Raw genomic sequence first — 12,756 nt, forward strand, 5'->3', positions numbered from 1 at the left:
CACCAGCCATCCATCCCCTCCTTTACCCTCCCCTCAGGGTCTGGACCTGGGGCTGAGGGGAGGGCGGGAGGTGGGGGGAGTGGACAGCCACCACCACAATAAGAAAAAAGAAGCAACATCTACTGTGTTCCTACAATGTGCCAGCCACTAGGTGAAGGGCTTTCACACGTAACCTCATTTGTCATCTCAACAACTCTTTGGGGTAGGCATAATTATTTCTATACTTATAGCCCTGAAATAGTCATGCTAGTTGTCACCTCAGGGCCTTTGCACTTCCTGTTCCCCCTGCCTAATTTGTTCTCCCTCTGAGCTTCACAGGGCTGGCCTCTTCTCTTCATCTGGCTCTCACCCTCATGTCACCCCTTCCAGGAAGCCCTCCATGCACACATAACCTCATTTGTCATCTCAACAACTCTTTGGGATAGGCATAATTATTTCTATTCTTAGAGCCCTGAAATAGTCATGCTAGTTGTCACCTCAGGGCCTTTGCACTTCCTATTCCCCCTGCCTAATTTGTTCTCCCTCTGAGCTTCACAGGGCTGGCCTCTTCTCTTCATCTGGCTCTCACCCTCATGTCACCCCTTCCAGGAAGCCCTCCATGACTACTCTATGAAGAGCCCCCAGGTATCTTCTATCTTAGCTTCTTGTTACCTTCATAGATCTCATTGTGATTTGTACTGTTTTTCCCCATCTGTCTATGTGCTTGTACATTATCTGTCGCCCTGTAGTATGTGAATTATCTGTTTTGTCCACCACAGCATCGCCAGCACCTAAGACAGAGGCCCGCACATATCAGGTACTTAGTAAGCATTTGTCATATGTAGAAAGAGGAGGAAACTGAGGCTCAGAGAGGTAAAGTGACTTGACAAAGATCACAGAGCTGATAAGAGACAGATCCAGAATCACGGCACAGTCTGGCTCCCAAGCCAGGCTCTTAACCACTCTAAGCTGAGAGACAGGGATGGGGAACGGAGGTCATGGGGGCCTCAGACAGGCCTCCTGGCCTCTGGGGTATTGAGGCTGCGGTCTCCTGCTGGGTCTAAAAGAAAGGGAATCGCCCTAGTTAGGACGGAGAGGAGTTAAGAGCGTGGACTTTCCAGTTAGATAGCCCTAGCTTCTGATCCCAGCTGTGGAATTTGGATAAATTATTTCACCTCTCTAAGCTTTAGTTACCTCCCAGAACATGGGGATAGTGCCTATCATTGGGTGGCAGACGAATTAATTTCAATCATCCACGTAAAGTACTTCACAGTGGCAACAGCAAGTGCCTGATAAGCATCAGTCCTCATTTCCTGCATGGGGAGGGGCTGGGGCTCCAAGTCTCTGGGGACAGCTGGCTTCCTCTGACCCCTTCTCCACTTGGATTTCCAAGAGGGTCCCACAGCTGACCTTTCACTGCCCAAAGCTAGATGGGCCACAAACAAATATAGCTCATTACGGCCCCTTTTGTCCTCTGGGGACTGTGTTCCCAACATGTCCTGGGTCTCAGTAGCCGTCCTGCCCTGATTTGATGAATGTGCCACTAATTATTCCATCCAGAGTGGCCTAAATTTGTGCTGCCTCTCCTCCCCCTCCTCCCGTGCAGGGGCTGTAGCTATAATGGGAACAGGCCTTCGGGGAGAGCCACCCGGCCGTCTGGCCAGAGACCTTCCTGCCTATGAGTCTAGACCAGCCGTGGGCAAACTACGGCCCGCGGGCCGGATCCGGCCCATTTGAAATGAATAAAACTAAAAAAAAAAAAAAAAGACCATACCCTTTTATGTAATGATGTTTACTTTGAATTTATATTAGTTCACACAAACACTCCATCCATGCTTTTGTTCCGGCCCTCCGGTCCAGTTTAAGAACCCATTGTGGCCCTCGAGTCAAAAAGTTTGCCCACCCCTGGTCTAGACTGAGCCGCAGGGAGCTCACCTGCGTTCAGGTGAGGAGCCATGGACTACTCATGGCAGTCAGAGGTGGGCAGGGGTTCTACTCAGAGCATTTCAGCCCAAAGAGGAACCAGGCCTGACTAGAGGGTGCCCAGGGTGAGAAGGGCCTAGAAGTCCTATCCCGAGTGGGAGAACAGCCTGCGGTGACTCAGAAGCTACCATAACGCCACCCAAGTGCCTCCAGGGCTGCTCTGAGCTGGAGGCTTGATCTGTGTGGCCCCAGAGGGTAGAACTGGGGAAACCCCCATAGCAGGGAAGAATGAAGGAGCATTTCCCAACGGTACAGGGGCTACCCTGTAAGAAGTGACTTTGTAGTCACTGAAGACCAAAAAGCAGAAGTTTGATGGATATCCAGAGGTTTGATGGTCGCCTAGAAGGGGCTACTGCAGAAGCAGGAGCTGGATTGAGTGGTTTTTGGCCTCAGACCACCCAGGGCCTGGGATCTGAGGCCAGGGTTCCAGTCTTAGCTCAGACGCAACTGAACTGCATGTTCTCAGGCAAAGCCCTGGGACTCTTTAGGCCTAGTTTCCTGCTCTGCACAAAAGGAGTGATGTTATGAGCTACCAGCTGCTGAGGCCATGAGGCCCAGCAGAGGAGAGCTGTGAAGTCTGTGCTGACCCAGCAAGACCGTGCGCTGATGCCACCCCAGGACTCCGCATCTGCTTGTCCTGCCCATCTCCTTCTTCAGGTGGGAAAAGAGAGAGGGCCCGAGGGCCTGTTTTCATTCTCCCCCCCCCCCCCCCGCCCCCCCAGCTGCCAGAGACCTGGAAAGAGTAACCGCATCTGTGTACCAGGCACTGTGCTGTCTCCTTTGACATTCTCGCCAACCTGTGCAGAGGTTGCTATGGCAACACCCACTATAAAGAAGCTGACACTGTGAAGCTAGAAAGTGGCCCAGCTGGGATTTGGACCAGGCCATCGCCACGCTTGGCATTCTAACCGTGTCTCACCTGCTTGGCACAAAGCACGCGGGGCTGGGAGCCGGGAGGCCTGGGTCCTGAGCCCAGATGCTCCACCTCCCTAAGCCCAGTTTCCTTATCTGAACAGTGAGGGGAATATTCTCCCTCCAGCCCAACAAGGGGAAATTAAAGGGAACCTGACACCACCGGTGGCTCTGCAGGTGGACGGAAGGACAGGGGGCGGAGGAGCGGTCCCTGGTGGCTCACCTTCAGGTCCCGGTGCACCACCCCCATCTGGTGGCAGTGCAGCACGGCCTCCAGGATCTGCTGGATACAGTGACTGGGGAGAGAAAGGCAGGCGTCACCAGGTGAAGACGGCCCCCCCTGGGAAGCTGGCAGGCGAGATGCCCTGCCAGGCCACATGGGGAACTCACCTGGCATCAGCCTCACTGTAATACTCCCGGGCCACGATGTCCTCAAACAGCTCCCCGCCGGTGACCCTGGGGACACAGGCACCGTCACCCTCCCACAGAGGCCCCAGGTGCCGCCTCTGCTGGAAGAGTCTCCAGGGAGCTAAGGGCGGGGCCTGGGGACTTCAGAACCTCAGCCCCAAAGGGAGGGACTCACAGGGATGTCCCCTGCTGCAACCCCCTTCCTGGCTTCCAGCCCACCCTTCCACTCACTGCCCTCCCTCCCACTCCTGGCTCTTCCCCAACCAAGCCCAGGTGGGAGCTAGGGTGGGGCCCTCAGAACACATCACTAGGATTCATTAGGTTCCTAGAAGCCCAAGGGCCGAGTCTTGGTTTTGTTGTTCAATAGACTTTATTTTTAGAGTAGAGTTAGGTTCCCAGCAAAGCTGAGAGGAAGGCACAGAGGTTTCCCACACACCGCTGTCCCTGCCACATGCACAGTCTCCCCCATTATCAACATCTCAAGGGCTGTTGGGGTTTTTTACAAATGAGACCAGTGTCATCACAGAGCCGCTGCCAGCCCGGGAACCACCAGGCCTCTCATTTAATTATGGTTTTTCACTCAGTCGACTGGCATTCAAAACTTTAACATTATTCCAAAAAGGAACTTTCTATCACCGGTAGCCACAAATAGAGACAAAGCTAATGTGCTGGCGTTTCAGGATCACCAACTTGCAGCCACTTCTAGGAAAGTCTATCAGGAGAGGGAGTTCAGCCCAGTCTGGGGGCATTTGAGACCCAGAGAAGTCCTCCCTGCTCGGGCCGCCCTGATGTGCCCTGTACATCCCAGGATGGGCCCAAACTCACAGGTCGAAGATCAGGTAATGGTGCCCCTCCTCGGAGATGCTGTCGTGGAGCCGGACTGCGGGAGGAGCCAAGGCAGCCGGTTACAGGAGAGCACACTGCTCCCTACCCCTGCCCTCCCTCATCCCTCCGGCAGCAACACTGCTATTCCTCAGTCACTGAGCACAATGAGGTACGAAGTGCTTTGACAAATGCAGGTGAACAGGGCCTCCCTCACTTCAGGCACTGCCAAGAGGGCCTGGGCTTAAGGACAACAGATCCCCCCCCCTTTTTTTAAATATAATATATTTTGATTGATTTCGGAGAGGAAGGGAGAGGGAGAAGGATATTGAAACATCAATAATGAGAGAGAATCATTGATTGGCTGTCTCCTGCACACCCCAAACGGAGGATCAAGCCCACAACCCTGCATGTACCCTGACTGGGAATCAAGTCGTGACCTCCTGGTTCATAGGTCGACACACTCAACTGCTGAGCCACACTGGCTGGGCCAGACCCCTGTTTTTTTGGTCAAAGTTTGGTTTCCTCCACGCCCCACCTCTCCGTTTCCTTTCTGGGCAGACAAGCATCATGGAATGATCCTGTAGCTCCAATCTCTGCCACTTGCTGGCTGTGTGCCTTTGGGCAAGTTGCTACACCTTTCTGAGCCTCTCGTTCCTTGCCTGGACAATGAGAATGAGACTCTTGGACTTGGAAGCATACAGTCGGTGCTCACTCAGCGCTGGCCCTGGCCAAGTGAATATCCCCAATCTGCTTCCAGGTCTGAGCAGATAATAGAGTATGTGGAGGCGGCAGTGACAGCAGTCCCCGAGTTCTGGCATGCTGAAAAACTGTCCTCCCTTCATACCTCATTGACCAAGAACAGAGCCAGGCTCCCAGGAGCCCAGAGCTCCCGAAAATAACCCCTGAGCTTCTGAAACAAGGGGCCTGAGGCCTGGGGCTGACTCGGGGGCCTGCACCCTGCCAGCCAAGTGCAGGTTCTCCCTGGACAGGTTCACACCCTCCCCTGCGCCACAACCTAGAAATGTGCACCGAGCGGGTGCGGGCCGGAGGATTATGATGTGTCGCACGATGGGAAATTACACAGCTGTGAGGATCACGCGGCGGTTATCTATTCACTCGTTCGGAATCAGCTCTCAATTATGTTGTTTGGTGAAAAGCAAAATGCAAAACTGTGCGCGTTGTCCTTTTCTCAAGGATGCTTTTAAGCTTGTATATGTCATAAGTCTCCCTGGAGGAGATGGAGATGTGGGCATTGGGGTGCCTTGGGGAGGGGAATTGGAGGAACAAGGGTCATGGATAGGTGAGACTTACTGTTCACTGTGAACCCTAATGCCTTTGGAATTTTTGCCACGTGCATGGATTTCTGACTCAATACTGAATCCCCTAAATTCTTTATGGCTCTCATATCTGCACATAAAGTTTGGAGAAACAGGCATCAAATACCCCAGACTGGGTGCCTACCCCGGGGAAAGGGGAGATGGGGACCAGAGATGGAGGAGGAGGAAAGGGACACAAGATTAAATTTTAAAAATGTTTAATTCTTAAATGATTATATATGTTTATAAATAATGCCTGAAAGATGCTTTAAATCTATTTCAAAGCAAAGCTAAAAAGCAGGTTGCCTCCGAGGACATATAATATAATCCTGTTTTGATTTTTTAATCAACATTTTATTATAAAAATTTTAAATGTATAGTCAAGTGGACACCCATGTGCCCACCACCTGGGTTCTACCATTAATGTTTCCTTATACTTGCCTAACTATATTTATATCCCTTCCTCCATCCATTCACTGATTTTAATTTTTGAATGCACGTCAAAGCAAACGCAGGCTTCATTTTTAGAAGGTAGATGTGTTTTGAACTAAGCATTCTGCATTTTTTGTGTGCAGACTGTAGCAACCCTGCACTGGGGCTCTGCCCGGCCCCCCTCGGTAAGACGGTGCAGCCACCTGCCGCTGCTGGGAAGGCGGCCTGCTCACAGCACACAGCTGCCTTTCCTTTCTGGAGACCTGCCCACTGCTGAGGGAGCCACCTTGCCCAGCAGGTGACCTGCAGCTTCCAGCCAATGACTGAGGACCGTGAGGAGGCAAGGTCGCTGCAAAGGTCCAGTCTCCTTGCCTTAAGGAGGGACAACTCCAAGATGGAACTTATGCTCCAGAGGCCTCCCCACTGCACCCCTCACCTGGGATTAAGTCAGTTAGACTTGACCGCAGGCCATTCCTTCCCCTTCTCCTTCCTGCTCCCCCATCCCCATCCCTTACAGGTCTCCGCTGGGAGTACAAGTACCTAAATCCCTGCCTCGGGCTCTGCTTCAAGGAAACCCGACCCAAGGAGAGATGTATAGGTGTCCTTGAGAGGTACAGGCATTAGCTATCATGTGGAAGCATAATCATACAGTCTTAGCCCTAGATGCTGAGGTTATAGGAGATACTTTTAAAATTATTTGTCTTCTCACTTATGGACAATAAGCTTGCATTGTTAGTGTATCAAGGCCAAGGGTGGGAAAAGACCCTTTTCACCCTGGCCAGTGTGCTCAGTGGTTAGAGTGTCAGCTCACACACCAAAGGGTTTCCGGTTCGATTCCCAGTCAAGGGCATGTACCTAAGTTGCGGGTTCCATCCCTGGCCCCGCCAAGGCGAGAGACAACCAATTGATGTGCCTCTCTCACATCCATGTTTCTCTTTCTCTCTCTCTCCCCCTTCCTCCCTCCCCCTCCCCTCCACTCTCTCTAAAAATCAATGGAAAAAATATCCTCAGGTGAGGATTAACAACCAAAAAAAAGACCCTTTTCTCTCCCACCTTCCTCTGGGTAGACCAGAATCACCTGGGAATCTTTTTAAAATCCTGATTTCTGGGCCTCATCCGTGAGGCCCAGAAATCAGGATTTTAAAAAGATTCCCAGGTGATTCTAATGTGCAGCCAAGGTTGAGAACCACTGGGTAGACTCTCGGCAATAGACTCCTTCCTACCTCCTCTGCTCCAGCAGGTGGGAGAGGTTTTGACTTCCCTTTCCTGAGCGTGAGAAGCTCCAAGAAGCCAAGTTGCAGCCAGAACCATCTCAGAAAGGCCTTCTGGGGTCTGCCCCAGCAGCCATTTGCGGGGAGCTCCAAAGAGATGGGGTTCCAGGTCCACCCTCTCACTAGGAGCCTCAGCCCCTTGAGAGAGGGTCCTTGGGGTTCAAGGGAATGGACAGAACTGGGTGGGGGTTTTGTTTCTGAAGAGCTGACTTCAGCTCAGACGGTGCCTTTGTGCTAATTGTAAAAGGCTGCCCCTCTGAGCAGCCAGGCGAGCAATGGGGGCTGGACTCCAGCCCGATCCAGGGAGAACTCTGGAGTCAGCTTCGGTCCCTGGGGGGTGGCTGACACCGCTCAGAGCCCAGCAGACAGGGCCTCTTCCCTCACTGCTGTTCTCACATACAAAACCTCCCCTCTAACTCCCCTCCCATCGGTAGAGGCCTCCCTGTGGACAAGCTCAGCCCAGCGCCCAGGAGGACAGCAGAATCCATGGACCACGGGCTACATGACAGTCCCACCCCCGGTGCAGAGATCGGCATGTCTGTGCCCAGTGAATTATGCTGTCACTTTTTTGAATTTTTAAAACATTGTCATAGAACAAACATTCTGTAACCTAGTTTTCATTTATGTGGCTGAACTCACGGATCTCTGACATTCCTGTCATAGTTCTAACAGTTATCATTTTCCTCTTAGAAGTTGAAGGGAAGTACTTTTCCCCCTATCCACATGTCCCCCCTTGACAGCACACCCCTGAGGTCCACTTGGGACGCTAAATAGAATGATTGAGAAGGGCCCTGGAGTCGGACTTGCTGGGTTCACCTCCCAGCAACACCTCTTACAAGCTGTGTAACTTCGGGTGAATTCCATAACCTCTCTGAGCCTCCTCTCTTAATAGCAAGGGTGCTGGCAAGGTACTCAACACAGTGCCTGGCATCCCAAATGACCTGCTACACCCTCAGGGTGTCCCCTGCTCCTTGGGGTGGTCTTCTGGGGTCTGCAGGTGGTAATGATACAGAGAGCTACAGTCTGTCAGCCCCAGGACCCATACTTACTGCTCCCCGTTATAGCTGGGAATGAGAGGGAGATGGGGTGCAAATCGGAGGAGGCAGCATTGACCTGAGACAGTGGCAATGAAGTAGCAAAACACATACGCGCGCGTACACACACACACTCACACCTCCTTTATAGGAACTGTGGGATGTTGTAGTCGGAGATCACTCACAACCTCCTCCGAGATACCGTTGGGGAATTGGAGCATGGGAGGGTGCCACACGGTGAGGCCAGGAGCAGACCAGGGACCAGAGTCCAATCAGAGTTCCTCCCACCAGCCGCCAGCTGCCCCTCTCTGGTTCTGGTGCTGGAGCCTCCACGGCTGCTGCTGTTTGAGCGGCCCTGCTCCCCTTCCCAGGCCCAGGGAAGGGGAGGTGCTTTCTGGGTATAAATAGCAGATGGAGATGCTTCTCTCCAGCAGAAGAGTTAACCCTTGGGGCCCTGGGCACAGAGAAACGCTTCCCTGGAGGGAGAAGGTGTGGTGGCTGTCAGAGTGGGAATAGTCCTTAGAGGGCACCGAGGCCTTGCTCCTCAGCGTGTGGTCTGTGAACCAGCAGCTTTGGCATTGCCGCTGAGCACGTTAGAAATGCTAAGTCTTGGGCCCCACCCAGACCCAGATCTGCCGAACCAGAATCTACTTGTTAACACAATGCTCAGGTGGTTCCAACAGCACTCTCCTTGTGAAGGTGGGAGAAAGTGGCTCAGAGAGGGTAGTGGCCCTACCCAAGGTCACACAGCCATTTCCTGCAGAACTATATCTAGAATCTGTACTTCTTTCCCTCAGGACTCCGAACCCTGATGGGCAGGGACACAGCCCCTCAGACTGTGCTGGGGTGGGGAGGAGAGTCCGGCCTGCCCTGGGCCCCGCCCCTCCACACAACCTGCATGCATTCTATCTCTGGGCAGGGGCCACCTTGCCGCTTGCCTTGAAGGGGCAGGCCAGCCACAGGGCTAGGCAGATGGGCAGGACCACCGTGCCAGGCTGACTCAGCATGGGGGTGGGTTAGGGAAGTGGGCTGCACTGGCCAAGGCCAAGCTCGGCCTATTTTTGTCTCTCGAGAGAGATGAAAGGCTTCGGGAGTTTTCCTGAAACAGCTTTTCTGAAGGAGGCTGCCGGCAGCGTGGGCTGCGAGGAAGGGCCCCTTCTTCACCTTCCCCCCAACCAAGCTGGTCTCTGAAGAATGTGGAAACCATCAAAGACACCCCCTTTTCCCATCTCCCTTGCCGCCATCCCCAGAAAAGAGAGCAGCTGCCTCCTCACCCCATCAGCAAAAACAAAACAAAACAAAAAAAACACCAAGATGGGCAGGGGAGCAGGGCCAAGCCCCACCCTGCACCCCTCACTTGTCCCTCAAGAACTTACCGATGTTGGGGTGCTTCAGCAGGCGGCAGATGCGGGCTTCACGCTCCAGCTTCTGATGGTCTGAAACAGGGATAGAGAGACGCCCAGGTGAGTCCCAGGTGAGGAGGAGCCTCCACCCTCTCCATGTCTCCCTCCTACAGCCTCTTATGATCACCATCTCCCAGGGCAGCCCCGGGCCCTTTCAGGCACAGCTCTGGGTTATCCGGGCAGTGAGAGAGAGGCCAGGTTGCAATGATGCAGAAGTCCCTTCCCTTCTGTGGGCCTCAGGCTCCAGGGCCTCAAAGGAAGAGCATCCTTGAGCCCCTCCCTGTATTGGACCCAAACTCCATGAAGCCAGGCCAGGCTCCTGCTGCCCCTCCTCCAGCGCTGCCCCTCACCCGATGCTCCCGTCAGACGAACCGCTGAAGTTCACTCCTCTGGGCACACCCTGCTCAGTCCTCTCACGTTTGGGCCCTCACACAGCGATTCTCTTGGCTTGGAACACTCCCCCTCAACCTCCCACTGGTCCTTCACTGGCCATCACTCACTCCTACCCACCCTTAATGTCGCCCTCTCCTGGCAGCCTGCCCTGATTGCCAGGCTGGTGGGCCCCTCCTCTGTGCTCTCAGGGCCCCTGGATAGCACATCTCACTCTTTCTCGTTGATATCTCTACCCTTGAGTACGGAGACTTGGTCTCTGTTGTACCCCTGGCATCTACCCAAATGCCTGGCACATAGTAGGTGCTCAAAAAATAACTGAATAAAAAAACAAATGATGAAATGAGTGAACCTTTCTGAGGGAGTGGGTATTCTCTGCAGAAGAGCTGTATTAATTTGCAGAAGACACCTCCTGTGCAGAGGACACAGAGAGCCCCCCAAAAAATGCAGGGTAGAACTTGTATGTGGCTGAGCCAGAGCTCTCACACCTGCCTTCCAGGACTTTTGTCCAAACCCCCTGGGTCTCCCCACTCACCTGGGAGAGAGGCCTGGTTCAGGATCTGCCCCCTGAGGCTGCTGGGCAAGTCATACCCCATTCAGTCCTCCCAACACCCTGGCCGTGGGCATCACTGACCCCACTTTACAGATGAGGAAACTGCAGCCCGAGAAGCCGGGGCCTCATCAGTGGCAGAACTGGGACTGGAAATGTATTTTCTAATTCCTTTCCTGGTGCTTTACACACAATTCAGTCGTTAATGCCTTAATTAAAAAAACAACACCAATAAAACGGAGCCAATTACAAATGTAGAATATTTACCATGTGCTAGGCACTGTGCAGAGAGCTTTATATGCTTGTCAAGCCCTCACTGCAACCCTTTGAGGGGGTGTAATTACCATTCTGCCTTTTAAGAGGAAGAAACAGAGGTTCAGAGAGGTAAGTACCTGCCCAAAGTCACACCCATGGTGAGCAGTGGAGCCATGTGTTGTACCCGGGCAGCCAGACTCTAGGAGTGAGCTTTAAAGCCCTGTGCTATACTGTTCTCCACGCCCTGACAAATCTCCACCACCTCTGCCTGCCCCCCATTCTCAAAGGAGAAAATCGAGCCCCACGGGAGGGTTCTCACAAAGACACTCAGAGGTGGAGCCAGGACTAGAACCCTGGTCTCCCAAGGGCCTCTTCAGAGCAGGTAAGCACCAGGGAGGGTGATGAGGATGGAGTCCCAGCCCTTGCCCCCTGGCAGCCAGCCCCCCTTTCCCCGCCCCCTCCATGAGAACAATCACTGGCCATCCTCCAAGGGCTGCAGAAGCCAAGATCAATACTGAAATGTGGCTTTTCCATCAGCAAAGCAATTAAATCCAATCAAGTTTTCATAGAGTGTAAGCTCAACTCCCCAGCTAACGACCAGCTGCAGGCTAAGGAGGGGAGGTGGACCCAGGGGCATCGCCCTAACTCCCCTTCCCTCCCAGCCTCCTTCTTTACCCTTTAGGGTGGGGGAAGGGCAATGCCAAGGCAAAGGAGGGGAATCCCCATCTACCGAGGAAGGCTGGGCCCACCCCCTGCTCCATACCCTGTCCCTTCATCCCTCCATCTCCAGCAGAGCCAGAAATCAGACAGGTCAAAGTTGGGCCTATCAGAGGGGGCTGGGGGCCTTCTGGCTCAGGCTACACATGGGGAGGGGCAAATTCAGAATTCCGGTGTTTCCTCCATGTGAGCTTAGCCAGGAACAGAATTATGCCCAGGAATGGAAGAAGAAACCATTGGTCATGCAGCTAACTTGTGCCTGGTTACCAGACCTCACTGCAGGAAATGCTAGGGACTAATTGTTTTTATAAATCTTGTAATCATCTTGTGTGTAGGACAGTTACACTGCATTGCCACTTGCTAAAAGCATTAACTTGAATAGAAACATACATGTTACACAATTTTTGTAACTCTGTTTGAAAATGTTCTCATTTTCTAATACTATACAGAAAACCTCAAGAAATGTAGGGATTGTATTTCTCTTGACCTCTAAGGCCTCATTCTGTTATGTAGATCGGGAAACTGAGGCACAGTGATAAAGAAGCAGTCACTTTATCAAACTCACTCAGCTAGATGGTCCAGCCTTATTAGAACTCAGAGCTCTGAGAATCCACTCCTGGACACACTCTCTAGCCCTAATCTGTCAAAAGTCCTTAGCAGCCAAGGAGCTCTTATCTATATATATAAAAGCCAAGCGACCGGAATGACCGGAATGACCAGAACCCAGAACAACTGGTTGCTATGACATGCACTGTGGCCAGCCAATCGGCCCGATCAGGGCTGGAGCAGGCTGGCCAACCTCCTGTGGCCCCTCCCCCTCACTGTCCTGGCCCCAATTGGCCTCTATCGGGGCTGGCCAGCCGGACCCCACCCATGCACAAATTTGTGCACCAGGCCTCTAGTTAAAATACAAAATAGATCCTGTCATTGCCAGGCTTCAAACTCCCCAACAGCTTCCTAATGTCCTTATAATACAGTCCAAACTCCTCACTACAGCCAAGACCCTGCTGGGTCCTGCCTCATCTTGGCCTTGAAGTTCCAGCCACCTTGGTCTCCTTTTGAGCCTCGAGCACACCAAACCCTTCCCACCTCAGGGCCTTTGCACTTGCTGTGCCCTCTGCCTGGAATGCTCGTATCCTGGGCCTTTTCATGGCTGCATCCTTCTTTTTTCTGAGTGTCCCTCCTGCCCCATCACTTCCCCGTTACCTTGTCTTATTTTCTTCACAACACTCGTCGCTTCCTGAGATTGCCCAGCTTATCTCTCTGTGTTTAATGCTCTTT

General features: G+C 52.9%; 1 protein-coding gene across 2 annotated transcripts in view; it reads right to left on the minus strand.

Moving 5' to 3' along the window:
- Window positions 1-12,756, minus strand: part of CAMK2A (calcium/calmodulin-dependent protein kinase II alpha) — a 60,975-nt gene that overhangs the window by 29,874 nt on the left and 18,345 nt on the right. For both annotated transcript variants that reach the window (XM_005870472.2, XM_005870474.2), the window contains exons 3-6: window positions 9,537-9,596; window positions 4,108-4,162; window positions 3,265-3,330; window positions 3,098-3,170 (exon numbers count right to left, since the gene is read on the minus strand). In XM_005870472.2, coding sequence (XP_005870534.1) covers window positions 3,098-3,170; window positions 3,265-3,330; window positions 4,108-4,162; window positions 9,537-9,596 — 254 coding nt within the window. The remainder of the gene's footprint in view (window positions 1-3,097; window positions 3,171-3,264; window positions 3,331-4,107; window positions 4,163-9,536; window positions 9,597-12,756) is intronic.

Source organism: Myotis brandtii, unplaced genomic scaffold, assembly GCF_000412655.1.
Source record: "Myotis brandtii unplaced genomic scaffold, ASM41265v1 scaffold32, whole genome shotgun sequence".
Lineage (NCBI taxonomy): Eukaryota > Metazoa > Chordata > Mammalia > Chiroptera > Vespertilionidae > Myotis > Myotis brandtii.